The sequence below is a fragment of the Gopherus evgoodei genome, chromosome 22 (genome assembly GCF_007399415.2).
Source record: "Gopherus evgoodei ecotype Sinaloan lineage chromosome 22, rGopEvg1_v1.p, whole genome shotgun sequence".
In the NCBI taxonomy this organism is placed as follows: Eukaryota; Metazoa; Chordata; order Testudines; family Testudinidae; genus Gopherus; species Gopherus evgoodei.
The window spans coordinates 10,431,721-10,457,876 of record NC_044343.1 but is presented as its reverse complement, the minus strand read 5'-3'; the positions used below and the strand labels follow the sequence as shown (position 1 = coordinate 10,457,876).

The window sequence follows — 26,156 nt, the reverse complement described above, 5'->3', positions numbered from 1 at the left end:
CAGTCGCTTCCAGTTGTTTTCTTAAAAGTCCAACATATGCTTCCCTTCTTGCAAAGCTCATTCATGGAGCCCAGTTCTTTGTGACGTCTAGGGAGACTCGGACGACTTCCAAGGCTGTTTGTAAGATGAATTCAGGGTCCAATCCCTCTCTCTGGAGTCAGCCAGGCAAATTTTAACATTGACTTCAGTGAGAGCAGGATTGCTCCCGTGATGTAGCTGGAGGGATGGATGAAGTAACCTCAGCACTAAGTGTGTGGTGTTTTTCTGTTATGTCCCAGTCCTGCAAACACTGACTCCTCTGCCAGGAGTATCTCACTGGTAGTAAATGCTGTGCCCCCAAAGAAGTGTTGGCAGGACCAGACTCTGAAACTGCTAGTGTCTCAGCACTCTTGTTATTTATATATAGCTACAATACACACACACACCAGGCTGCACCCGACCTTTCCCATGGTTGCTGGAATGGTGGAGGGAGATGTCAAGAGCTGGGGCTTGCTGCAGTCTCCCATAAGCTGCTGTTTTAGGAACACATTTTCCTCCCACTGACTAGACTTCAGGCCAACAATAAAAGCCACCCTCCACCCCATTCTGAAGATGGTGCTATTTTCCTCCCCAGTGACTATCGATACACTTGCCAGGTTTCTTCACTGACCAGGGAGTAGCCTTATCCACTAGTCTAACCGGGATTGCTAAATAACTTCAGGCACAGGTGCTGTTCCCCGAAGAGCGGTAATTAGCTGTCGAACTCTGTACTAGCTGTGAGGGCTCCTCTAGGAATTTATGGACCACATCTAGTCAGTTTGCTTTCTGTAATGACAGCAAACCTTTGTACACCAGAGCTTGGAAGCATGAAAACTTTGACGCCCTTTTTCCTTAGAGAGAGTTCTCCTAATTAATACTCGTAGGTTGTTGCTGTTAATAATTCTGCTTCTCTTGTTTTGCCTGAGCCAAAAGCATTAAGAGCACTGGTAGCGTGGAACGATAATTGCTTTCTAATAAGAAGTGGAAACTGTACAGTGGACAGTAAAACATTAATCTATTTAAATCACAGTTTGGGGAGAAATTAAGTGTTTTTGTGAACTATCTCAAGCACTGAGGAAAATCACAATAGATGAGGTTTTTTAAGTACAAATTTAGTCAGTATAAATATCTGATTTTTTTTGTTAATTCAAATTCCCTTCCCCATTTCGCTGAACAACTCCATAGATGACCCTTGGTTTTCACAAATGATTTGGACGTACCTTTCTCATTAAATTTAGTGCCATATTTTATTTATCTGTTATGCATTATAAATATCTATCTATTTAGACTGAATATTGCAATACCAGATGCTGTTGTTGTGGAACTTCAGGGCATAAACCCAATACTAAAACTGAAAATATCCCTCCAGTATATTAGCGCTTGTGACTGTCTAAAAATCGTCTTGGTTTTCATGCTTTGATTTCAATATTAACGATGAGCGAACCACTTCCTAAAGGTCTGAAGATGCTAGTGCTGAAGTTCAAGGTCTCTCAAGTTTGACCCTGTGATTCTAAGGTACATCTGGTTGCTTTTCTGGTGCAGTGGAATTGTCCTTTGGAAAGGTGATTTTTCTGGCATTGTTAAAGAGAAGCAGAATGGCCTAATCCAGCCTGCTTGGCTCCACCCTCCTGCCCCCCAATATAAATTCTTGAAGTGGTCAGTTTTAAATTAAAAACCAGTTCTTTAGGTCTCTGTTCTTTGTAAGAAAGCGTTTTAGGAGTGGGAGTCTGCCCTTGCTGGGTGGGACTGGACAGAGGAATGCAAATTAAGTTGCTGTTGCTCAGGAATTGATTAGTAAAACTTTTAACTACTAATAAAAATCCATTTTTCAATGGATTTAAAACAAAAAAGAAAAACCCATTTTCTTGCGTAGAACATGAGATATGGGATGTTTCCTAATGAACAGGAATCAGTTTATACATTTTAGCCTCTGAAATTGAATTATTTAAAATTCAAACTTCCCCTAATTTATCTGTCTGGTTTTTTTATACTGGAATGTTGCCCTGTCATTCTTCCATAGAACTAGTGTGAATTCTTCCGGTGTGTATATATGTATGTAATAGTGTGTATATATATTATATATATATATATATATATATATTTTCCACCCACCCTTCTAATTTTCCACAATGCAAGAGTTAGTTTTTTTTTCCTCTCCCTTCTGCTTTAATTTCTTGTCTTTTACCTTGATTTGTAATTGAAACAATGCTTTGAAGTTCTGTCTTTATATTAAAATGTATGTATTTTAATACATTGTACTGTGGTGGTGCTTCAGTATTTGAGCAGACCAGTTTTTTCCTTTCTTTACATTTCAAATGAGGATTGCCTTCCGTTTCCCTCCACAGCACGACTGCAAAGCTCCCCTTCAATACTCCCCGGTTGCTAGAGCAGTGGACCCGCAAGACTCCCGTATTTTTTCACTTTTGCTGAGGGTATCAACTTGGGCAATTGACCTGACTCTAGCTGTAACAGTAGAATATTCACTTTGAGCCTCCTTACCCCTATCAAGCACTGCATGATCTTCTGAGGAGCTAGCAATTGAAAAATCACATTACAAAAAGCTTTCCTCCGACTCTTGCTAAGCAACTAAGTGACTTGGTTGCTCAACTTAGTTCACTTTTCCTTAAATTCCTGGGTTTAAACTCTCCTGCCTGGAGCAGAAGTGATGGTTTAAAAACATCTGCTAAATTGCTATCTTGCAGCAGAGACAAAAGCCCTCACCATTCAAAGCATTCACATGCTTCACTGAATCGGGACGGACTTAAGGCTGGGCTTACGTGAGGATCTTATAGCATCACAGCAACACACTGAGCAGGTGCCTCATTCTTAGACACGTTTTTTGGAGTCCTTCCTTTGCCAGGCTTCTCTACAGCGAGTCAGGCCCCAGGAGCCGAAGAGAATTCAGTAGCCTTGGACCTGTAGGGGGGGTAATAGTGTTTGGCCCATTGGGCTTATTAGCTGCTCCTGCTATATGGTAGGGGGTCTCAAACAGGGGGTTGGAACCCCTCTGGGGGTCATGAGCTGTCAGTCTCCATCCCCAAACCCCCCTTTGCCTCCAGCATTTATAATGGTGTTATTAATTTAACACTTTTTTATATGTTTATTAGGGAGGTTGCACTCAGAGGCTTGCTCTGTGAAAACGGGTCACTACTACAAAAGTTTGAGAACCACTGTGCTATGGGATCTCTTCTAGTGGGACTGTAACAGCAATCTCCTACCTAACTGCCCTACTCCTGGCAATGTACAGCTGCTGTTGATTTCCACATGGGGATCTGCCATTTCAGCCCCACTGCTGCAGCCAACCATTCAGGCTCAGACATGGGTAACAAGGGTGATGCTTTAAGGGAGTTTAGTCTCTCCATTGACTACTACAGTTATACCTCTGGTCTGCTGTTTGCTTCCTTCCTGTGCAAAGGGTCACTTCATTTTGAGGAGTTCAGTGTGGGTGAACATTAGGGTAGGAGTTTCCAAAGGCCATGAGTTCAGAGCACAAATCACATTGAAAGTCAGTGGAGCTTAGGTATGAATGAAAATCCAAACCTTATTGATTGAAACTTTTAGACCCCTTTAAACTTCTTTCTTTTTGAAGAAAACACACATGGGATCCTTACACAGCAGCTGCAACTTACACCCAGGTTAAAACAATTAAAGGTGGTGTTTATTTAGAACACTGATTGTACAACGTATGAACAGCATCAGTCGATAATGCTTTTGTTAGAGCAACTAACCACCACCAAGAAAAAAGAACCTGAACAGATCAACTTTTGTATATAAATGACCAGTGATAACAGATTCCTACAACTGTTCCCCCTTAATCCTGAAATGTAAAGCTAGGTCTAGTGAGTTACTGGGCACCACCCATGCTCAGATAACTATTCACAGCATCTGTCTTCATACATTCAATTAGGTAATGAAAGTGAAATTTACGTACCTCCTAATCTAAGCAAATAGCTGGAGCTGTTTCTTGCTCACCTAATGTACCCCCCGTCCTCCAACAAAATGCCCATTTCTATACAGTGTGCAATGATAACCATAAGCTTAAGGTCTGCCCTTTGAAAGGGTAACAAGAAAAAGCTAGTGTTTTTGTACAGGGAAGGCAGAAGAGGGAATATTTATACAGTAGTTTGACTGTTCTAAGTAACCTGCAACAATAGTGACCAATACTCCAGTTCTGAAATCTTGGCTGGTGTGAGCTATGTTCAAATGGCCACCTGCTAGGATTTTAAACAGTAAAGATTTCTCAAGCAAGTTGAGAGGCACTGAGACAGTCCGGTAAAACAAACAGAATTGAGTCAGCCAATGGACCAAGCAATGCTGATTCTAAAGGCAAGTGCACAAAAGAAGCTGGCTGAACAATCAAACAGGGTTTGAACATGAGAGAGAGAAATATTGGGTGTAATCTTTCCATAATTTAGATCTGGTTTATTCTGTATGAAACTACTGCATTTCTAAGCTTTCTCCTATCTTAAAAAAAGCTCCAGCTTCCCTAATGTGATGTACCAATGTTACGGAGTTAATAGAAAGCCTGCTCCTGGCTTAGGCTGCGTTGTCTTAGCTAACTTACAGGAGATGAGACTCGGGGAATAAAATTCTTGCTTTCTAGCTGCTGACACAATAGGGACAGGAGTGCAACCATTGCAACAGTTCAAAGCAGCCTCTTAAACACAATTTCATAGGTCAGTTGATAGGGAGCCTTTGCATCAGCTTAGGTGAAAGTGTTGCTGCAGTTCGTCTTTGCCCAAAGGACAACTGCTATAGTAACCGTGGAACCTTTAGCAATCCCTAGCTAGCAAGAGCCATATCTGAACTAACCTCAGAGGGGAGTGCTGTGCTCAGTACCAAAAATGTGGAGCACCCTTCTGCTCTACCTCAGGGCAAGAGCAAAGGCCAAGAGAAGGACTGCTTGAGACTGCAGTATAGGGGCAGCTAAGGTCATTCTCTAATGTGCTCTTGCTTAATCCTCTATTGTTGCTTCTCAGGGCAATGACCAGGAAGGCATGGCTGTGCTTCCAAGGGGTTCCAGAGTCTCCCCCCTCTCTCCAGCCAGCGATTCACCCCTGAGCAGCCATAATGAGTCACCAAGCTGAGTTACAGCTTCCTGCAATTGCCCAGGCTGCTCTTATAGCATTCCATGCAGACAGGACAAAAGCTCAGGTAAATGGGCGTACTACGGCCTCTTTCCCACACTGTACAGGGCTTGTCCACTGAGTACTAGAGCTGCATGTCGAAGCTACTAGTAACAGCCTCCATCGAACACACTGGTCCTGGTGAAGAGGTGGGTAGGGGCCCCTATGTCCCATCTCTAGTGGAGATACTAAAATGTTGCAGCTGATGTCTTGTACTAAAACAATGAGCCTCTGCCAATGTTCTAAGCCTGAATTATTTCCTCCTTGGGAGTCTCCTAAGTAACAGTGCTACATGCCTGATGCAATTGCATCCTGCAGTAGAAAGCTGCCTCGTAGCTTCAAGGTTTGTCCCTGTGCACTAGTGTTGGTTTGTGCAAACTGACTCTGTACTGCTTAGTGGGTAGGTTCAAGGCTAGCGAGAGGCCAACCCATGTAGCCATAGACAGCTGCCCTGCCACACCACTCGTGCCTGGCTGTAACTTCACTGCTGGCAGCCTTACAGCAGTGAAAAGAGGTGGCCCTTTGCTTCCATCCAAAAGCCAATCTCTGCAGAGGTGCTAGGGGGAAAATGCTGGTCCCTGCTGACTAAAGGCATCGAGGAGAAGGCTGCCTGCAGCTAAGGCCTCCCCTTGGGGTTGCTTTGGAGAGAAGCACCTTATGAGAAAACTACGGCAGGTCTCCCAGCTCTCTCCAGAAATCACTGGATTGTTTTGGTCTTTTCTGCTCAAGCTGCAGAAACAAATGAGGTGTGTTGTATGTTGAGTGAAGCCAGCCTGCACAGCTATTCATGCTGTGGGACCCTGTCTCCCAGCTCAGTATGGACAGGATGTGGTTCTACCCCTCAGGCTGACTACAGCAGCATCCACCCAGCTGCTTTTTCTAGCCTGACAGCAGGCTGCCTGCTCTGGGAAGCCAATGAAAGCACAGCACTCCTAGACAAGGGAACAATGCCACTGGGAACCACAGCTTGCTCTCAAGGTCAGGGAGAGGCGTGTGGTTTAGACTGCCTCCCTGCAGGTGTCTTTCAAACCCTTGCCTTGCTCACTCCTGGGCCCTGGTGAGAAAGCCACACCCCTACACCTGTGCAGGAAGTTAGACCTGCATTTTAAGATGCTATAGGGTGGCTCCTGGTAGCTGGATTAATTTGCATTAGTTCAAAATTAGACCCTAGTGAGAGTGTTGAGCTGAGACAGGCCCCAGTAAGCCTGTGCCGTTGCTGCAGCAGTCGCTGCTGCTGTGCGTACATGTAAGGAAATGAAGACACAGCCAGTGTGTCAGCTGGAGCACCAGCAGCTACCATGCAGTAACATGACAAATTAACCCTGCTTAGAGTAAGGGCCAGTTCTTCCTCCCTCCATTTGGGGGCAGCCATCCCATAACAGATGAGGGCTTCCCCTCCCTGAAACAGCTGCTCTCTGCATCTTCTGGAGCTGAACAGTGTGCAGTGCAGATCTAGCAGCTGGAGTTGGCCGGACAGTTAAAGTGAGAGAGAGGGGCGAGTCTGGCATTTCAAGGCCAAGGACCACCCCTGTGAGCGAAGGAATCCTATCAGCCAAAAAACACCATCTTAAAGTAAGACCCTCCTCCCCTCTTTGAAATTAGCCAATTTTCCAAAAGCCAGCAGAGGACCTGAGCACCCGGGTGCCAAACTCCAGCCACCAGGGGGTGCAGCAGGCTCCCTGCAGAGCCGGATGGCCAGTCCTAAGGCCATTCCCAGCAGAAATGCTGCCACTACCGGCACGTTTTTGGCATAAAACAGACACTGGCACTAAGAGCCAGCTGGCCCTCTACACCAGATCATCCCTGCCTTATAATAGCACCACATGCTGGAAGACCAGTGGGCTGTTCCCACCAGGGCACGTCCAGCCTTGTTTCCACATCATCATCATCATCATCATAGCTGAAATCCCCAGGCCCCTGGGACTCCTGAGGAGGGTTCTCAGCAGCCCTAGGAGTGGGCAGCCCATATATCCCTCAGCCTAGCAGTTTTATGGTCCGTCAAGTTAAAGCTGACACAGCAGTGGCCAGTTAAGACTTGCTGCTTTCACAACCCAGCAGGGAGATGGGAGCTCCAAGGGGCTGAAGACAAACAGGAAGGGGAGTGTGCAAAGAAGTCATTAAAAATAAAAGTACAAATTATCTGGCCCATAAATAAGTCACTTGGTCCCAGGCGCTCCCCCTGGCAGGGGGGTGGTGTTGTCACCCTCCCCCGGGGAGGTGGCTGAATGCCAGTTAAGCCCCACTGGGGGTGGGTGGGGGCAGAGGCTGCCAGTTAGAGCTTGCGTGTTCCCAACTGGAATCGGGCTTCCTCGGAGATTCCGTACTGCTCCAGGGGGTCCTGCAGCGAGAGCACAACATGCCCACAAGTAAGGGGGAGTGAGACACCCAGCCTGCCTTTCCTGCACAATTCCAGGGAGGGTTGCCCAGGTTGTGCCTTTAAAGATCTCAGTACCTCCTGTTACAGCACAGGGCCACCTCACAGCTCTGCAGCACACAGGACAAGCTGCAGCATGAGATTATGCAGCCAGAGCCATTCATTTACTTAAGGCCTGGGCATCAGAGTATGGTCAAATTAACTTCTAGACAGAGCGTTGATTCCTCGTCAACGCAGGAAACACAGGGTGGTGGGGATGGGGAGGTGTGGCAAAGGACAGCCCGACAGCCCTTCTGGAGGCTGTAAGACAGTCAGCTATGTGAGTTTTTTTAGCCTTCTTAGTACAGACATGTGTGCGCTGGTGTCACACAGTCACCCTACGGCTTGCTGGTCTCCGTGAGAAAGCAGGTGGGAGAAGCCCATGACTGCACTGGCAGAAGGATCTTACATTGCCCCTGCCTGATTCTGCCATGTTCAGTGTTAAATTAGTAAGATGAGCACAGCTGGGCATCAGGACAATTACACGCCTGTTTGACAGCAAGCCCAATAGAAGACGTGACCTGCTGTAAGCACTTTGCACTGCCTAGGCAGATACCTTACCTGAGCACCAGGCACCTGAAGGACAGAGTCCCAGCCACCCCTGTACACCAGTGCCACTGCATTGAGTGGGATCTAACCTGACCTCCTGCACTGGAGGCATGAAGTTAAATGGGCCATTGCTGCTGCATGAGGAAAGACTGAGGCAGCCTGTACAGCAACCCTTGGGTGCAGGCAGGTTCCTTAAAACTGACGCTGATGGTTTCAAGAACTAAGTTATTAAGGGGTTGCTCTTTCCCATAGGCTGCAACAAGCCCAAGGGGGAAAAAACAATTCTGGCTGCTCCAATTTTCTCCTGGTGTAAACCAGGCAGCAAACCCCTCTCTGCTCCCTACGGATTGTCAGTTCCCGGCCTTGATGGAAGGAAAGGGGCCGGTGGATGATAAATCGGAGACACTCACCTTCCCTGTCATCTTCTGAATCTCATTCCGATAGAAAATCAAACTTCTTCTCATGAACTCGTAGCTGCAAGACAAGGAGTGTCTGGCTGAACAGAGAGGACGTATTTCACACGTGGTTCAGAGTCCTAAGGAAGGTCTCAGCTCAGTCACTGCTGCAAAATGTGCACCAGCACTAGTGGGGTATGGGGCAGAGTCTAGGCTAGATGGCCAGGGGGCATTTTCCCCACAGGCCACTGCAAAGGACCATTTGCCACAGCCAGCTTCCCAGCCTTGTCCATAGAGTGAATGCAAGTCAGGTTGCATTGTTGCTTCCTAAATGCCTCTCTCCACAGAGCTCAGCCTGCAGTGCCAGTGGCTGCAATCAGGGAAGTCCACCAAACAGCACGCAGGATTAGTCCAGGTCCAGGAACAATTCCCTATGCAGAGACCAAGATAACGTCTCTACAGCCAGGCCCGTGTTTTGCTCTCTACTGAACTGGGCAGAGCGCTCCTGGTGCTGCTTGTTGCCAAGTAAGCTCCCTCTTCTCTCCCCAACTTCAGCGGGGCACACCCAGCGCGGAGCTGCGTTCTGAGTTGAGAACAGTGCAGTGGTGGTGAAGTCCCCCCACCCAACCAGCTGCCCTACCTGGCTCTTCGGAGAGCCTCAATCCACTCCTGGCATTGCTCCTCGGTGTCACATTCAAAGGAGTATTTCCTGTCCGGCTCCTCAATGAAACCTGCCAGGGACAAGGAAAGGATGGTTGAGAAATGCTCCCTGCACCCACCAGCAAGTGTCACCACGAGTTCCTCTACACAAGTTACCCCTTTGCCTGTGCCAAGCCACAACTATCCCTTTCTGTATTTTAAAAGGGCAGGAGATCCATTGGCAGAAATTAGTAGGACCAGGCCCTGGCCCCCTTTCTCTTCCCACCACCTCCTCACTCAAGCCGCTTGTGTAGCATGGCTTCAGACGCACCGCCCCACTCCTGTCTTTCTGTAGCCAGGGACACACCCAGCCTCCCGGTCACTCACTTCGCAGTGGGACTAAAGCTTTGGTCAGTTGCTTTCAAATCCCCAAGGTGCAGTTTGCAGCAGAGCTGCTGTGAACCCCCCAGGAAAGCCAGCGGCAGCAGCACACACTAGCGTCGTTTGTCACTGGCACAGCCCAGCAACCCCCCCATCATTTTATTCTCTTGGAAAAGTTACAGAGCAGCCAACTGGGGAAAAGTCACTGCCAGCAACTGTCCCTTGAAAGTGGCACAGACCTGGCAAAGGGGCTCATCGCCCCCTTAAGGCACATTTACAATGGCTCATGGTCATAGATCTATTTGCACCTGTCATCCCGAGAGAGACCCTACCAAAGAGCTATATGAAGGATACACAAAGAAATCAGCTCATGCACCATTGCAATGCAGCCACCTCTGGGGTGGAACAGGACAGCTTTTTATGCCATACCAAATTTCAGGAGAGGCAGCAAAAAGCACCACACCTCAAAGCTTCAGCCAGGGAGCATAACGGGGGACAACGTAGCTGAACAAGTTGGAATTTGACCAGCCTAACACCTCAGTACTTGAAAAGAGCCACCAGCTCTTTAATGACCACAAGCTGAGGGTATGAGAGTTATACGCGTACAGAGGAGGCAGAAATTAGATGAATTAAGTTACCCTAGAAGCAAGAACTTTTCCAAAAGCTGGCACTGCTGCAGATTGGAAATTGACTCCCTGTGTGACTTCAGCGCTTTACCAAGATCACATCAGACTCTTTAATTAGCTCTGCTCTTCGGATATAGTTAATGTAGATCTGGGCTCCAGCTTGGTGATAACTCAGCCAAATCACATCACCAAATCCCTCTATGCAAAGCACTGCAGGCAAATGTCTTAGGGAAGGAACTGCCACAGTGGTTTGCTTTGTTGCTGACCTGCAGCCTGACGTGCTGCTGTGTAGAGCTTTAGGATACCAGGAGCACGTGACAGTCGTTCCAGTGGGATGGCAGGGAAGGGGTGGATGGCTCAATGGGGTGGCAATAGGCTGCAAGAATCTGTCACTTTCAGAGCACCTGATAGACTCCGGCCCAGGACAGAGCTGCTGGCTCATGATTGGTGCATATGAGGTGAGCTTTGGTGGGAACAAGCCAGCACTAATTGCCCCATTTTGTTAGTAGGCTGAGTAAACACCCTGTCCCCCTGGGAGGTGATCCTTCCGGAGCAGGAGACACATTGGTGGGATGGCATGGGAAGCTAGCAGTGTCCTTGCTGTACCCATTCAGGGGATACAAGACTCTTGGGCTGCCAATCGAGCACCTTTCAGCAGAAAGCTCATGTCCCAGGGTTACGGCTACTGCTGAAGGGGAGAGGAAGGCCCTAGAGCAGCAGGAATTCAGGCGGCAGGCTGGCGCCCAGGCATCTCTCCATAGGCACACTCTGTTTCAGGATGGTCCAGTGGAGACAGTGGGAGTTCGCCTCCATTCCAGCAAGGAGGGACTGAAGGCTCCGCACGTCGAAGCAGCTGCGCCTGACAGCCAGGCCAACAGATATGGGGATGGCCTTGGAGGAAACATCCTGTTATTTTCGCCACATACCATTTGCACAATGATTGCTTGTTGGATGAAAGGCTGCTTACAAAGGACAACATGCTGCAAGCCAGCTGGAGCCACTGCTATCAACACAAGGCCAAACAGCATGGCTGGAGCACCGGGGCTAGGACAGCCCTGACAAGTGCTTTATCTGAGCTGCCTCATTTTATTTTTACCACAAAGGAAGAGTCTAGGTGCAGCAGTGAGTCAATATCTAGTCTTCCCAGACAGAAATTTCCACTGGTGTTTAGCAATTCTTCCACAGCTCCTTTCATCCCACAGAGCTCTACAAACTGCACCCAGGGAGCACGTCAGCCAGCAATGAACTGCAGCCACCTCTGGGATGGAGCGCAGCAGCTACTTAGCACACAGCATCACTGTGCCGCAGTTTAGGAGAGGGCGTGAAGAACTAAATATTCTTATTGAAAAGCCTATTGATAATAACAAGGGGGAGTCAAGAGGCAAAATAGATCATTTGTCCAGGACACCAGAGCTCGCATCCTGACTGTGAGAGATAGGATCTTCAATGACAATAAGTGCTCAGGGTCTTGGTTTTCACACCTCAACCATGAGATAGCTTCTTCAGAAGCACAGTAATTATACCATGAGGTGGCAATTATGCAGTACAGAGAGGGAAGAGGGGTCTCTATTCAATCCCCAACACCATGTCCTACAACACTCAGGATTTTCCTAAAGTGTCTCCCCTTCCATGTACTGCCTCTGCCCCATTTGAGTTCTGACACCCCCACCACAATACGGTACATAATCTGACTCCAGAAACATTTACTCTTGCCCTTCCTCCGCTTGACTGAGAAGGAAAAGTTCCACACCACATCTTAAGGAGAGGGAAATCCATGAGAATCTGTATCCAAAACTCACTGATTGAAAAGACATTCTCCTCTTCTTTGGTGATTTTACAATGTTCCAACAGCAAAGCTCCAATTGGCTAGAAAGAAATCCAAAGAGAAGGTTTAAAACACCCTTCCCCATTGTTCAGCCAGTTCTATAAACATGCAAGTCATTGTCGTGAGAAAGAGAACACAGTGTGACGGGCGGGACACAGTGACCGATTCATGAGAGAAAGGTATAACTATGAAGAGATGCTAATGCAGAAACTACGTGTCCTAAGGTATTTTAGTTCTTTGGTGCTATCTAGATATTCACAGCTCTTTCACGATTTCCCATGTTTAGGTTGCTATAGCAGGTCTTTCACAGCAACTCAAGCAAGTGAAAATATTTTTAAAGATAGGAAGACACTGATAAACCACAAAAACTACCGAGGGATGGACTTCAGGGAAGGCATCATAACCCAAATAGAACTGAGTGAGTTTAATGTGGAGCGTTCTTTAGGCAGCCAATTTCTTTGTCTCTGCAGTCAGGCTTCACTGTATAAATATATTTTGTGCCTATTAGTATCTGTACAGTGGTTTGGACATCTATATTTGCTCAGTTTCATTTTGGTGATTTAATGAACAGCTCAGTGAGCTGCCCAAAGAGAGGTGAAGGTAAAAGTTTATTTCTAGTTCCCCAGAATCCAGTCTGCAAAACAAGTTTGGCTGGAAGGTGCAAGAGGACAAACTGAAATCCAAATTTAGGTTTGGTAAAGAGAAAGCTTGAGACTTTGCAGAAGACTAATGGAATGCATCAGTGCATTCAAACAATTCAATGTATTTTAAAAACAGTTTATTTTAAACAAATGAATTTCACCTGCAAAATTTGCAACTCATGTATTGGTGCACTGAGGTAGGGCATGAGCAATCAGAGAGCAAAGCTAAGCATAAACAAAAGTGAAACTGACTATTCTATTCTTTGTCCAAGCTGAATGAAATGCAAGAGAGAACACAGAGCAAAGATTTTTTAAAATCAACTCAACTTTAATAAAAGGTGTTATTTGCATCCCTTCAGGGCACACTATTCTAAGCTTCCAACCTATTCTTGGACCATTTTCGATCATCTACGCATAAACACAAAGGGAAATATTTATAGTCTTATGGCCAGGACCAATAGCAGAAGCAGCCAAAATCATGTAAGCAGCACTGGAGGGAAATCTGCTACTGAGAATGGCCTCTAGTCTCATGTAGTCAGAGCTCTGTGAAATCGTGTTAATCACCCAAGAGTGGTTGCGGAGTGTGGGATCTTCTTGGCCAGATCCTGTGATTGTGACTCTCAGAGGAGATAGATAAGAAGAAGAGACTACCCTACTGAGAGTGCAAGGATTCTTAGGGTCACATGTATTTGTGATTGGCACAAACTACAAGAACATCACCCCAAACGCCTTGTTTTCAAGACTGTTAAATGGCATAGCAGCAACAGTGCCACACTGCTCTCATCATGCCCCTTATACCCAAGCACTTTATAAAGTGGGTTTTATTACCACCAATGAGGAAACAAAGGCAAAGATGGATGAAACCACTTGCTCAAGGACACACATCAAATCATTTGCAGGAACAGAATGCAGGAGTCTCCAGCTCTCCATTTCTCTGCTCTAGCAACCAGACAATGCCCTTGCACACTTAAAGGTCCAAGGAAGGAATATTAATAGAACACAGCTATTACATTGCTTCAGTTTTCTCTTTACTATCGCCAGGTCTAGCACATAAGCAATGATGCAGTTATTGTTTACAAAGGAACCCCAGTTCTAAATTTAAAATCCACCTCACTAGTTTCACATAAATGAATTGCAGTCTCGCAGGAAAGCGTGGCAATGGCTGTGTTTCAGAGATTGTTCCTGGACCATAGCATCAGAAACACAGTGGTCAGGGTTGGGCGGTACAGTGGTTACTTATCAGCCCAAGCAGAGGTTTCATTATGTTTGTCAAACACCAGTTGCGAACATCACATCATGACTATTTCAATTGTACATTCTTCAGGGCAGGGAACATCTACTACTCTGCATTAGTACAGGGCCGAGCACAATGGGCTTTTACTCTTGGTTGGTCCTTGGACACTGCAGTAATAAACGCGTTAAAAAACAAGGCAGGTTCCTGTGGCATCAGCTCTAACCAGCACATGCAGCCAGTTTGCAGAAGCAGGTTATTTCTATACCTCTGCTTCATCTGTTCGGAAGTAGAAGAGAAAGTTGACAACCAGCTTCACGAGGCGTTTCTTCAGCACTGCAAAGAAAAGAGCATTCAGAAGTGGAGGATGGAGAGCTGGAGCTGTTTGGGAAGGGAAGAGACGGGCACATGCCATCCTCACTGGTACACAGCAATGTGCTGCTAGGTTGCATCTCTGCCTCACAGATTAAATAGACCATATGGGGCAGCTCCATGAGAATTTAAGTCACCACTGCTTATTTAAGCAACTTCTGGCATTTAATTCTCACTTGAAGAGCTCTTTGGTGACCACACCTCAAGTAATTTTGAGTCCACCCCGCACTCACCAGCCTTGGCTAGGACATCGCTGATGAATTATAAAACTACAGCCACGCATGCTTCCACAGCACCTCCCTGCTGGTAGGATCCCAATGCATACCACCAACTATACATACTACGCCACAGAAAGGCAGCCACCTGTAGGGCAGAGGGAAGCAGCCCCCGCACATACACCCCCCTCACCAACACGAGGGGAGAGAGGAGAAGAATTCAGGGCTGGAGATACCAGCATAAACTCCATCTCTTAGAGAAAGCACCCCCACGGTCCCTGATATCCGCACAGGGATACGCAGAGTGCAGGGGGCTCAAGGGAGTTGCCTGGGGAGGAGGAAGGGGAAAGAGATGGCTTCAGCTGTGTGGGGGGTTGTGTACAAATAACTGTCTCCTGGCTAGGAAAAGCTAATCCCCACAAAAGAGCCCGCTCCTACCAGGGCATGGGCACCCCCATCTTCCCACCCCCTCTCCCCCATCCTATGGCTCACCCAACACCCCTTAGGTCCTGGCCCCCCCACTTTGGTCCTGGCTCAACCCCTCCACCCTATCCCCGCCAGCTATTCCCCCTCCCCCTATACCCCAGCCCCCCCGGCCCCGCCCCCCCAGCTCTAGCCCTTGGCCCCCAGCCCTGCTCCCACCCCCCCAACTTCTCCCCCCCGCGGCCCCGCCCCGCTCCGACACACACACCCCGGCCCCGGCCCCGGCCCCGGCCCCGCTCCTCACCGCTCCCCTTCTTGGGCACCCGCATCAGGATCTCCGCCGCCTTCTCCGCCGGCTGCCGCGCCAGGGACAGCAGCTCCCGCTCGCTGTAGCGCATGGCGAGACCCCCGTCGCCCCCGCGCGCGCGCCCTACGGCCGCCGCCGCCGCATCCCCCGGCCCCGCCGCGCGCGCCCCCCACAACGCGGAAGCGCCCGGCCCCGCCCCGAACCCGGAAGCGTTTTGTCTCGCGTGACCCCCATCGCCACCCGGATGCGCTTCCCCGCGTGGAAGCCGGAAGTGCCTCCTTCCCCGCCCGCTGGGGCGGAAAGCTGCGCGTGCGCAGTGAGGGGCTCTCTGGCGGGCCTGAGAGGAGCCGCGAGCGCTGGTGAGGTGCGCGGGGGGGGTGTAGGCCTCGAGGGTGAAACGTGAGCTGCGCTCTGCGTCGGGGGGGTCTGGGGCGAGTTGTGTTGGGGGCTGGGGGGAGCTCCGGGGCCCGCGGGGGCTGGGGGGAGCTCCGGGGCCCGCCAGGGGGAGCTCCGGGGCCCGCCAGGGGGAGGGGGGGAGCTCCGGGGCCCGTCTGGGGGAGGGAGGAGGGGGAAGCTCTGGGGCCCGCCTGGGGGAAGGGGAGGAGGGAGGGGGGGAGCTCTGGGGCCCGCCCGGGGGAGGGGGGGAGCTCTGGGGCCCGCCTGGGGGAGGGGGAAGGGGGAGGAGCTCTGGGGCCCGCCTGGGGGAGCGGGAGGAGGGGGGGAGCTCTGGGGCCCGCCTGGAGGAGGAGGGGGGGAAGCTCTGGGGCCCGCCTGGGGGAGGAGGGGGGGAAGCTCTGGGGCCCGCCTGGGGAGGGGGAAGAGGGGGGGAAGCTCCGGGGCCCGCCTGGGGGAGGAGGAGGAGGAGGGGGGGGAAGCTCCGGGGCCCGCCTGGGGGAGGGGAAGCTCTGGGGCCCGCCTGGGGGAGGCGGAGGAGGGGGGAAGCTCTGGGGCCCGGCTGAGTTGAAAGCGGGGGGAGTTATTCTGAGAGGCCGGTTAGTCCCATCCAGGATGGATCAGGTTGGTGCTGGAACAGGGGAGCCCAGTCCCCTGATGGGGCTGAGGGGCCGTGAGATCCCATCGCCGGCCGGAGGGCAGGACTTTCACCTCAGCCTTGTTGTCCTCTCGCTGCACTTGAGGGGAGTGGGGGTTGTGTGGGATTCAGGGCAGGGGTCGGTTCTTCCTTCTGAAAATCAGAGGCCACGTTTCACTGCTGTTTTCAGAGGGAACGAGCAGCCCCAGCCCCAAATTCGACATGTGCCAGGGGAGCTGTGATCGCTCAGCACCTTTGACAATCCAGCTTCTGTCCTTAAAATGCTGGTCAAGTCTAGTGACTGTTTGCCAGAGCCTGAGGCAGCACCTCATGTAGCTTCCAGGCATGCCGTCAGGAGCAGAGCTGAGCCCCAGAGACTGAGGCGATGGCTCTGCTAGGGGTTTGCAAACTGGGGGTTGGGATCCCTCAGGGGGTCACGAGGTTATTATATGGGCGCTTGTGAGCTGTCAGCCTCCACCCCAAATCCTGCTTTGCCACCAGCATTTCTAATGGTGTTAAATATGTAAAAAAAGTATTTTTAATTTGTAAGGGGGTGGGGTTGCACTCAGAGGCTTGCTATGTGAAAGGGGTCACCAGTACAGAAGTTTGAGAACCACTGATGCACACCGTGGCTACTTGCACAACTCAAAAATAAGCATGTTTATTGGTGCAATGCTAAGTGTACACTTACTCACAGCAAGCTGCTGTTAATGAGGATTATTACGTTATCGTGCAGATATGCCCTGAGGCCCCACTCAGGACCAGTGCTTTGGTGCTTCAAGTAGCAGTGTACGGACACTTCTGAGGACATGGTGTCTGGCTCAATTTGCTTATAGCTGATGTCCAGTATTTTTCTGCTTATTGTTTAGTTCTTGTATCGTTTGGTTCTTTTATGTATAAAATACTTGAAATGGGAATGCAAGATATAGTACTTACCACAAATAATCAATGACTTGTAGCCATGCTGAATTTCAAATTGTGTTACATGTCCAACTTTTACAACACAGATCTGGGCCAGTAGACATGCCCACTAATTAACTAGTAGCTTTCAAACATTTTTACCTCATTCCTGAGTCTATTAAATATCTCAGGCAAAAATGCCGACTCTTGTAACAGAGAAAAATATGTAAAAGTAGCTGGGAAAATGAAATCACCTGTGAAACTGCCCAGGCCTCCCACTGAGCCATTATATTAGGTGTGCTAGTGTTGTTTGAGGTTGCTGATTCTGACCCTGCATCGCTTCCTATGGTGCATAGTAGCCAGCAGGCTTTGTGATGGAGAAATTAGGTTGGAAAACTTGGCGAGCAGGTCGGATGAGAGAGAGCCTGCTAGCAGATCTTGGGGAATTGGGTAGCAGAAGAATTGGTTACTACCTTATTCAAAGGCTGCTCTGGAATCTCTAGTTTGAACATGGCAGGAGATGCAATTCAACCAGAGTCACTTCAGCGCTTGACCGCTTCCGCTGGGCTCTCTGTGCAGTCCAGCTGCCAATGAAGGAGCATAGTGTAGCCTTTAAATAACAGTGATTCAGTGTGAATTGTACTCTTTATTTTTCCCAGGTTCCTTTTCTCACCTAAGTCACTTGAAGCTCAAAAGCCCCAATCATGGATTTTCAACATCGCCCTGGAGGTAAAACTGGGAGTGGAGGCGTAGCCTCCTCTTCAGAAAGTAACCGAGACCGCAGAGAGAGGCTTCGGCAGCTGGCTTTGGAAACTATTGACATCAACAAGGTGAACTTTGATCTCATCATGTACATAAGGAGAAGTAGACCTATTGAATCTTACCAAAGAGATATGTTACGGGATTGCCATAAACTAAACAGGTGATCAGGGAAATATTTTAAAATAAAAGTGGATTTCAGCTTTTAAAGAAGTAATATGTAAATGGGCATAGGGAGTGAGTGTTAAGCTGCGCCAAATTCCAGGACTTGCTATATTCAGGCCAAAGTCAGTACCAAAAAAGAACCCACTACTAGACTGAAGGATCAGATGCAATTTCATGTGTATTATCCTGCAGACTACTCGAGCTAAATATGACTCCTGTGTATCAATGGAAAGCTGAGGTGTTGGTCTTTCAGATCATGTGATACTGGATCTTTAAAATTAGTTCCATGATTTTTCTAATAATCCTTTTTTCTTTCTCACCCATACCCTAACCCTCTCCTAGTTCAGATCTGATATGGTTGTTCAGTGAATGTTACCTCACAACTTAGAGTTAAATCTAAATCCTGGGGTTCCCATTTTCTGAACAATATAAAACATTGTTTCTTCATTCTAGCTTTCCTCCATGTAATGGGCACTAAAATCAAGTCAGTCTTGAAAGTGATATGAAATAATGCAAGACTATAATCAGAATGATGTAATTAACTTTAAAGTCCAGTATCATGCAGCTTGAAGATGCTAGATGTGATTTGTTCAGAGCAGTAAAACTCTGCCAGGGCGAACAATCTTTTTGTAAGTGCTGATCCTGGTCCAGGGATTAGAGAGAGAGAATTCTGATCTTCTGACCTGTTGCGAACGGTTTTAAAGATTTGACTGAAACACTGTCATTTGATCACATAAGCAGTACACCTGCTTTGATTGCAGACTTCTTAAATACATTATTTTTAATCCTTCTGAAAGGATTGTTAGTCTCATAATTGAAATCAGTGAGCCTAAGATTCCTCTCTCCAGTCCAGGAATGATCTTGCGTTAGGTATGCTAATTACCTTTGTCTGAAAATTCAGTGTAGTGCAGGTTGCTGATATTTGCATGTGACTTCTCTCATTCAGTTCTTGTTTTCTAATCCTCTCCTTAGGATCCTTATTTTATGAAAAATCACTTGGGTTCTTATGAATGCAAACTCTGCCTAACGCTGCACAACAATGAGGTGAGTTGAGCATCTGGCTGTTGGTCTTAGTGAAAAACCACTGTTCTAGAGTTGCATCGGGCTCTGGCAAGTTTGATTCAGAGCTTGTGGGGGCGGTGGGAGTAAAGCACATTTAAACTTCTGCTGTAGATCGGGTGCTCTGGTTTTGTGCACGTTCTACACGTTATTCAGTGCAAATTCTTCTGCCATACAAAATATGGTGTTGACGTTTAAGGGGACCCTAAATATGAACATTATTAGGGAGCAGATCCAAGAATAGCCCAGAAACTGGCATCCATCTTCAAAGCAATAAAATGTTAGCTACCTCTCAGGAATTTCTGAATGCAATATCTTTTCATGTTGCGCTGTCTCTCAGCATTCCTTCTTAATGTGGTTTTCCTCTTCAGAGTAGTTCTGTTTAAAAGGGCTTTCCTTTGAATTAATCCAAACTGTTCTTGTGTTGGGTGTGTATTTGAATAAACTTCCAGTGGGTCAAATTCAGTTATTCATCAAGCTTGAGTGAATGTCTTTAGGCCTTCTGTCTACTCTGCTGTTGAGTATAATAGAGACACTGTTGTGCTGTCTTCAGATGTAACCCCTTAGAGATGGTCTGATTTCCAAGGGGATGACTCCTACGAACTGGCTATTTTTTGTTTTGATTTGGAGGACACTGGATAAAACTTGTCCCTGTATCTCCCTTTGTGACAACAGGTTCTTATAATACCTAAGACCAGTAGAAATGTATCCATGAATTAAAAATAAAAATTAAAAAAAAACAGTGGAAAGATTTTATTAGGCTGAAAAACCTAGATTGCGTTTGCAGTGCACCACAGCACAAAGCTAGTGCAGGCAAGCTAGAAAGTGGTTGCTGAGAAACAGAACAAAATAAGTAAATTTGCCATTTCATATTATTTCACTTTTAATAATAAAAAAGTTTAGAAGACCCTTAAAGACGTCTGTCTTTTTAAAAAAAATTGATTAACTTGACAGTTTCTTTGTAAGAAGGAGCATAATTATATGAATTGGGGTTGGTTTTCATGGGCGGGGGGGCAGGGTTAGATACAGACTCTTGTCTGAAGCAAGTACCACTCCATAGCTCTGCTGTCAAAATACCTCCACTACTCCCTGTGTGGTCTGTTACCTGACTGCCAGTTCCTGAACTGACCATTGGGTGTGTGGGAGGGAAAAGGGACGAGACCTCCCAATGTGGGTTGTGAGAAGTGGAGGGTTGGGTTTCTTGGGGACATGCAGGAGAGGAAGGGGTTGGTGGTTGAGAGTTGAGTTGTGGAAGGGATGAATGAGGCCCTGAAAACGAAAATATACATTTTCTAGGTCCTCAGTGCAATTATGAGGAGGAATAAATTTTCTCTTTATGCTGTAAAAGTTAAAATGTCAGCATTTCTTAGAGTTTCCTTCACAAGGCAGCTTAACTCCCAATAGCATCTCATCTGTGACAGTTGGATACCTCCCAACTTACTGTCATATTTAACTTTCTTATGTCTTGTTTTGTTGCAGGGAAGCTATTTAGCACATACTCAGGGGAAAAAGCATCAGACCAATTTGTAAGTTCTTAATTACAGCATTTTCCAGTCTCTGGACATTTTAAAATACACACTTACTCTTTAATATGTACTGGGTATAAGTTTTAACAAATACTTCATCCCCGAGTTATTTGTTTTGCAGTAGAAATCAGAGAGCAAACTTAGTTTTGCTGTGTGCAGGCGGTGAAACAGTCTCGTTTGGTTTTTAAGCTTCCCTGTTTCCCTGGGTGCAGCCCATTAAGTAGTTCTTGTTCTCAGTCTCATGTCTTATTCTTAAGTATTGAGTGATTCAAGTGGCTGAACACAAGGTGGCTGCTGCTGTTGGTGAGGAATATCTGGGAAGCTGTTACACTAAAACACATTGTACCTGACAACACTAAAATACAAATATGTTGTAGGGACCAGCAGGCATGGAACAGTTGTGATCTATATGGTGGCTAATTCTGTGACCTTACAAAGCATGTTATGGGTCTTCTGCAGTACAAAAATAACTTTCTTTAGAGCATTCTGAAAGTGAGCAAAAGCTCATGAGCGTGGGGGATTTGAACGTAGAGTGAACGTTTGATAAGCTGTTGGATGACATTTTAGAAGCTTGCCTCCAAGGAGCCGAGCAATGCAGTGGCTCAGGGTGCTAGCCTAGGAAGAAGGATGGCCTGCTGGTTAAAGCATTTGCCCAGGATGTGGGAGACCAGGTTTAATCCCTTGCCCTGCCACACACTTCAAGGGTAACCTTGAGCAAGTGTCTGTGCCTCAGTTCTCCAACTCTAAAATGCGAAACGTGGTACCCAGCCTCACAGGAGTGTTGGGAGGAGAAATACACCAAAAGATTGTGTGGCGCCATACGGTCTCCATTACTGTAGCATCTGAATCCTTAGATAAATACTGTTTCATGTCCGGAGCCTTTAATCCACGTGTCAAGACACCACATTCAGCTTAAGGTTATTCAGTGCGGCTCAGCTGACGGCCTTTGGTAAGGGGAAGCTGTGGATCACAGTTAACCTTGATTGACAGAGTGGAGCACTGGGTCTGGGCCATACGATCTCTTTAAAAATAAATATGTAAATAAAAATTTAATGCTAATAACGAGCTTGGTGCAGAGGGATTGGGGCTCCCCTCAGTATGTCCTTCTCAAGCCAGTGCTGTTGAGCTCTTAATTTCACAGGCACTAAATTCACCCACAGAATTAAATAACAGAAGTGCCCTTGATTCAGTTGGCAGGAGCCTGAAAGGTGGAGCAGCTTCATGTACTAAGTGGAATGTGACACATATGGGAGCTCCTGGTTTAGCACCGTTGCAGTGGTGGGTTCAGATTCACAGCCCTGGGGGCTGTAGTTCTCTGCATCAGGGAAGGGGTTGGAAGGAGACGGATGGCAGAGTTTCAGGGCTGGAGAGAGTGCTCTGAATTGAAAGTGTGACGTTCCTAGGTGTAGTTAGATGATGACCTTCTCCTCTCCTGATTTCAGGGCTCGCCGAGCAGCGAAGGAAGCTAAAGAAGCCCCTGCCCAACCTGCACCAGAAAAAGTCAAAGTGGAAGTGAAAAAGTTTGTGAAAATTGGACGACCAGGTTATAAAGGTAGCTAGTGACGGGCATGTCTGTTACATCAGGGTACCTGGTGCTCTTTGGTGTTTGCTTGGAGTGCAATGCGGTGGGTGGGTATTAATTATAAATAAGCCTTTTAGCAGCTCTGGTCATAAATGATAGGCCCTCGTCCCTCTCTCCTTGCATTGTTTTGTTTGCCCATAGAATGACTCCATCTAGCTGGCAGTCAAACAAGGGCCTGTTCAGTAATACGCTGGTAGTCACGATCTTTCAGCTGTTACAGCATCAGTGATGCAGGAGGTGAACAACATCAGATGGGATCTGGCTCTCCTCTGCCACCTACCATTGTATAAGTGTCTCCCTTTCTTTCCACGAATGCTGAGGGTCACTAGTGAGATTTGTAGTCTCAAATTTGCCCACCCATTTTTATTACAAAAAGTAAAAATAATCCCATGGCACTTTTCATAGAAATGAGGCTTTGTCATTGTGTTCTTGGCCAAAACTTCCCTTCTGCTTCTTCCATGTTGTGTCCCCCTAGCTCCACTTGTTTTGCAGTGTGCTGTGTGCCAGTTCTCTGCCTCTGCCCCAGAAGTGGCTGCACTTCACTGGTGCTATATGTATAGCTGAACACTTTGGGTTAAAAGCTATCAAATAATGTAGAGTATTAAGAACACTGGAAAACTCTGAATGTTCGCACAATTGTAGTTTCTCTGGAGTGGTGCTGTTTGCAATACTATCTGTTCCTAAAATAGGATTAGTGTCACTCCAGCCTCAGTGCTGTATTGCAGGGGTTTTCAACCTTTTTTCATTTGTGCACCCCTAAAAAATTTTGAATGCAGGTGCTGGCCCCTTTGAAAATCTTAGACATAGTCTGCGGACCGCAGGTTGAAACCATTGCTGTATTGAACTTGTTCATTGCTCTATTACAGTGACCAAACAGAGAGATCCGGAAATGGGCCAGCAGAGCCTCCTCTTCCAGGTAAGGTACCGTTAATCTCACAATTCGAGAGATGCTAGTAAAGGAATCGCTCAGCTGGAAGCTCCCAGCAGGGTGCATTAGAAAAGAGAGACTGGCATTGTGGGGCTTGGTTCAGTACCTGGTAGACACGTTCCCACACAATTAAAACCAGCCATCCTAATATTCTTGACATGGGCTGAGGATTGAAGGGGCCCTGGAGACGGAACAGCCCTCTTGTTCCTAGGAATGGTCTCTGTAGGATTGCGGTTTGGCACATTGGCACTGGTGCTGGGGGAGACTTTCACTGCTGGTCCTGCTCCTGATGATGCTATAACTATCATTTGGGTGACTGGTGGAATCCATGACCAAGGCTGTCAAGCTGGTTTCTTTCACCAGCAGTAAATATCCTTCATGCGGAGATGTTAGTATATGTATTGGCCTTTCTTTATAGCCTGGAGTCTTTTGCTGAGAGAAGGAGGGAGGAGTGAGTCTATATCTCATGCTGCAATATCACCCCACAGATAGATTACCCAGAGATTGCTGAAACCATCATGCCTAGACATCGGTTCATGTCTGCATATGAGCAAAGGATTGAGCCCCCAGACAGACGCTGGCAATACCTTTTGATGGCGGCAGAGCCCTATGAAACCATTGCTTTCAAGGTACAATTTAAGGGCTTATTGGCTAATAGTGATTAGGAATGTGTCACATAGACTTTAAGGCCAGAAGAGACCACCATGATCTCCTAGTCTGACCTCTTGCATGTTGGTCTCTCTGCCATCCCATGCATTTTCTGCATTTGTTGAGCTCAGAGTGGGGAATAAAGAGCAGTGTAGACCTGTTCCATTGAGCCTGTGTGGATGGGGGGATTGGTTGGCAGTGCTGAAAGAGGAGGGCGAACACAGACTCCTGGATCACCCTTTGGGATGAAGAGGCATGTGGCTGAGAGCATAGAAACCAGGCCATCTGGGCAGCCGAGGAATTCTCTGCCTCGAGCACAGAAAGGTGCTCCTGAGTCCTCCTTATGCAGGTGTTACGAGGAGCCGTTTTCTGTCGATACACTTGCCCTTGGCAGATATTAAAGTGACTTAATTCCTCCCCTCTGTCTGTTAATGTCTGATACTAGCACATCTCACAAAAGCCGGGAATAGCTCTGTTTATCTGGCAGCTCTAGTGCTTAAAAAAAGACCCTGGAGCCAATCTGGTGGTGCTAATAATAGTTCTTCACTCCTTTTGTTACAGGTGCCAAGCAGAGAGATTGACAAGGCAGAAGGAAAGTTTTGGACCCACTGGAACAGAGAAACTAAACAGGTAGCTGGTGACTCACATGTCTCACTTCTTTATGAGGGAGTGAAAAGATAATTGGGGAGGAGAGGGGGGCACTGGCCAGTAGTTACCGGTATCCTAGCACTGATACTTCATGTTTCTTCAGTGTTGAGCCTCAGTGCTGGTCTGCTGAGCCACTTGCAGGGCCAGGTTCTGAGCTCCAATCTCCAGTGTGGGTTGAATGCTTGGTGATGGGTCAGGCTGATTGATTACGTGTATCCAGTTTCCTAAGGACACTGGGCACAAAGACAGTGTGTGCTGGAGCTCTTCTTTCCTTGAGCCTGTGCTCAAAATTCCGTTTTCTGTCTAACTTGTCTAATGTGTCTTTGGCACGTGATGTGAACTTCCTTGGCTCATCTGAGTTACTAAAGGGGCAGGTGTCCACCTCCTGCAAAAAAAAAAAAAAAATTTAATGGAGACATCCTATCTCCTAGAACTGGAAGGGAGGTTGAAAGATCATCGAGTCCAGCCCCCTGCCTTCACTAGCAGGACCAAGTACTGATTTTTGCCCCAGATCCCTAAGTGGCCCCCTCAAGGATTGAACTCACAACCCTGGGTTTAGCAGGCCAATGCTCAAACCATTGAGCTTTCCCTCCCCCCTGAAGCACAGTTTCAATAAGACCCATTATTGGCATTCTCAGCAGGGAGATGGAGATTTGAAGGGGTCATCAAGACTGAACTCCTCACCCACAGAAGGGGTCCCTCCAGGTCAGGTTGAAGTGCATTTTGAGGAAGCTAGTCCAGGAGGCAGAACTTTCCACAGGGAATGCGCTGACTTAGCAGCCACACAGCACGAAGGGACCAATACATAGTAGCCCCATGCATTGCCACTAACATGCACCAGCGACTGTGGGGATGAGGTGCCCACACAGTATATACATGAGAATGCTGGGCACAGTGTAGCAGGGATGGGGTGACATAAATAGAGATTGGGTTCCTAGTAATCACTAAGCAAGTAGCGATCAATTACACATCCAAAGAGAATGTTTCGGGGTATTTAGAATGAGAAGTGGGACTGTGTTTGGTGCAAGCCCAGGGGTTGTCTGTGGATGGAGAGGCTGAGTGTGATGTGATCCCACACCTAAGGCCGGACATATTAAGCATAATGTTTCAATGGTTAACCCTGTTTCTTGGGGTCCTGGGAGAGAACATGGCAGGGCAGCCACCTTGGGAGGTTCCCAAGCTGTTTTGTTGATTGAATCTGTCTATGGTTTTGTGTTTATTTGTTTTTTTTTTTTTTTTTTTTTGCCCTAGTTTTTCCTTCAGTTCCATTTCAAAATGGAGAAGCCCCCAGCTCCCCAGAGCATCCCTCCTGGACCCCCCACTGTGAAGAGGCCTCCACCGCCCCCACTGATGAATGGCTTGCCCCCACGACCACCTCTCCCGGACTCCATGCCGCCTCCACCACCTCCTCCAGGCGGCATGACCTTGCCACCTATGCCTCCCTCTGGACCTGTACCGCCCCCAGCACCACCTCAGCTGCCACCAGCTCCTGGGGTACATCCCCCTGCTCCTCTGCCTCCCATGATGAGACCACCGCTTCCTACAGAGGGGCCAGGAACTATTCCCCCCCCACCTCCTTCCAACTGAAAAGCTCCTCCTGGACTCTCTTCCCAGTGGACTCCTTTTGATTTGTGTTTAATTACAAACCGTTATTTGCTCAGAGGGAAATCTTTGTCCTTTTTATATGCTAATAGCGTTGCCTGCATCCTGCAGGTTCATTAAAAGGCTTTCTATGTTGTTTTCTGTATCT

General features: G+C 47.7%; 2 protein-coding genes across 9 annotated transcripts in view; one reads left to right on the top strand and one right to left on the bottom strand.

Annotated features, from left to right (window-relative positions):
- Positions 1-15,276, bottom strand: part of PLEKHJ1 (pleckstrin homology domain containing J1) — a 94,195-nt gene extending 78,919 nt beyond the window's left edge. For 6 of the 7 annotated variants that reach the window (XM_030540308.1, XM_030540303.1, XM_030540304.1 and 3 more), the window contains exons 1-5: positions 15,159-15,276; positions 14,113-14,180; positions 11,947-12,013; positions 9,142-9,232; positions 8,517-8,580 (exon numbers count right to left, since the gene is read on the bottom strand). In XM_030540308.1, the coding sequence (XP_030396168.1) occupies positions 8,517-8,580; positions 9,142-9,232; positions 11,947-12,013; positions 14,113-14,180; positions 15,159-15,252 (384 nt within the window). In that variant the 5' untranslated portion in view covers positions 15,253-15,276. Of the gene's footprint in view, positions 1-3,654; positions 7,483-8,516; positions 8,581-9,141; positions 9,233-11,946; positions 12,014-14,112; positions 14,181-15,158 lie in introns of those variants that run through there. The other variant, XM_030540307.1, reaches the window with a different exon arrangement.
- Positions 15,277-15,416: 140 nt separating this feature from the next.
- SF3A2 (splicing factor 3a subunit 2) lies at positions 15,417-26,144 on the top strand. Of its 2 annotated transcripts, none has more exons than XM_030540284.1 (9): positions 15,417-15,520; positions 17,751-17,921; positions 18,988-19,059; positions 20,554-20,600; positions 22,043-22,152; positions 23,049-23,098; positions 23,599-23,739; positions 24,320-24,388; positions 25,658-26,144. In XM_030540284.1, exons 2-9 carry the CDS (start codon positions 17,796-17,798, stop codon positions 25,991-25,993), a joined length of 951 nt encoding a protein of 316 aa, XP_030396144.1. In that variant the 5' UTR covers positions 15,417-15,520; positions 17,751-17,795; the 3' UTR covers positions 25,994-26,144. The 2 variants fall into 2 exon arrangements, with proteins under 2 accessions (XP_030396144.1, XP_030396143.1); XM_030540283.1 differs by having other exon boundaries at positions 15,422-15,525.
- The last annotated feature ends 12 nt before the right edge of the window (positions 26,145-26,156 follow it).

What these genes read in the sequence shown, in the direction of transcription:
- SF3A2 (XM_030540284.1), top strand. Translation starts at nt 17,796, where the DNA reads ATGGATTTTCAACATCGCCCTGGAGGTAAAACTGGGAGTGGAGGCGTA. An exon ending in TAACGCTGCACAACAATGAG is followed by an intron (nt 19,060 to 20,553) that starts GTGAGTTGAGCA and finishes GTTTTGTTGCAG; the next exon opens with GGAAGCTATTTAGCACATAC. An exon ending in AAAAAGCATCAGACCAATTT is followed by an intron (nt 20,601 to 22,042) that starts GTAAGTTCTTAA and finishes TCCTGATTTCAG; the next exon opens with GGCTCGCCGAGCAGCGAAGG.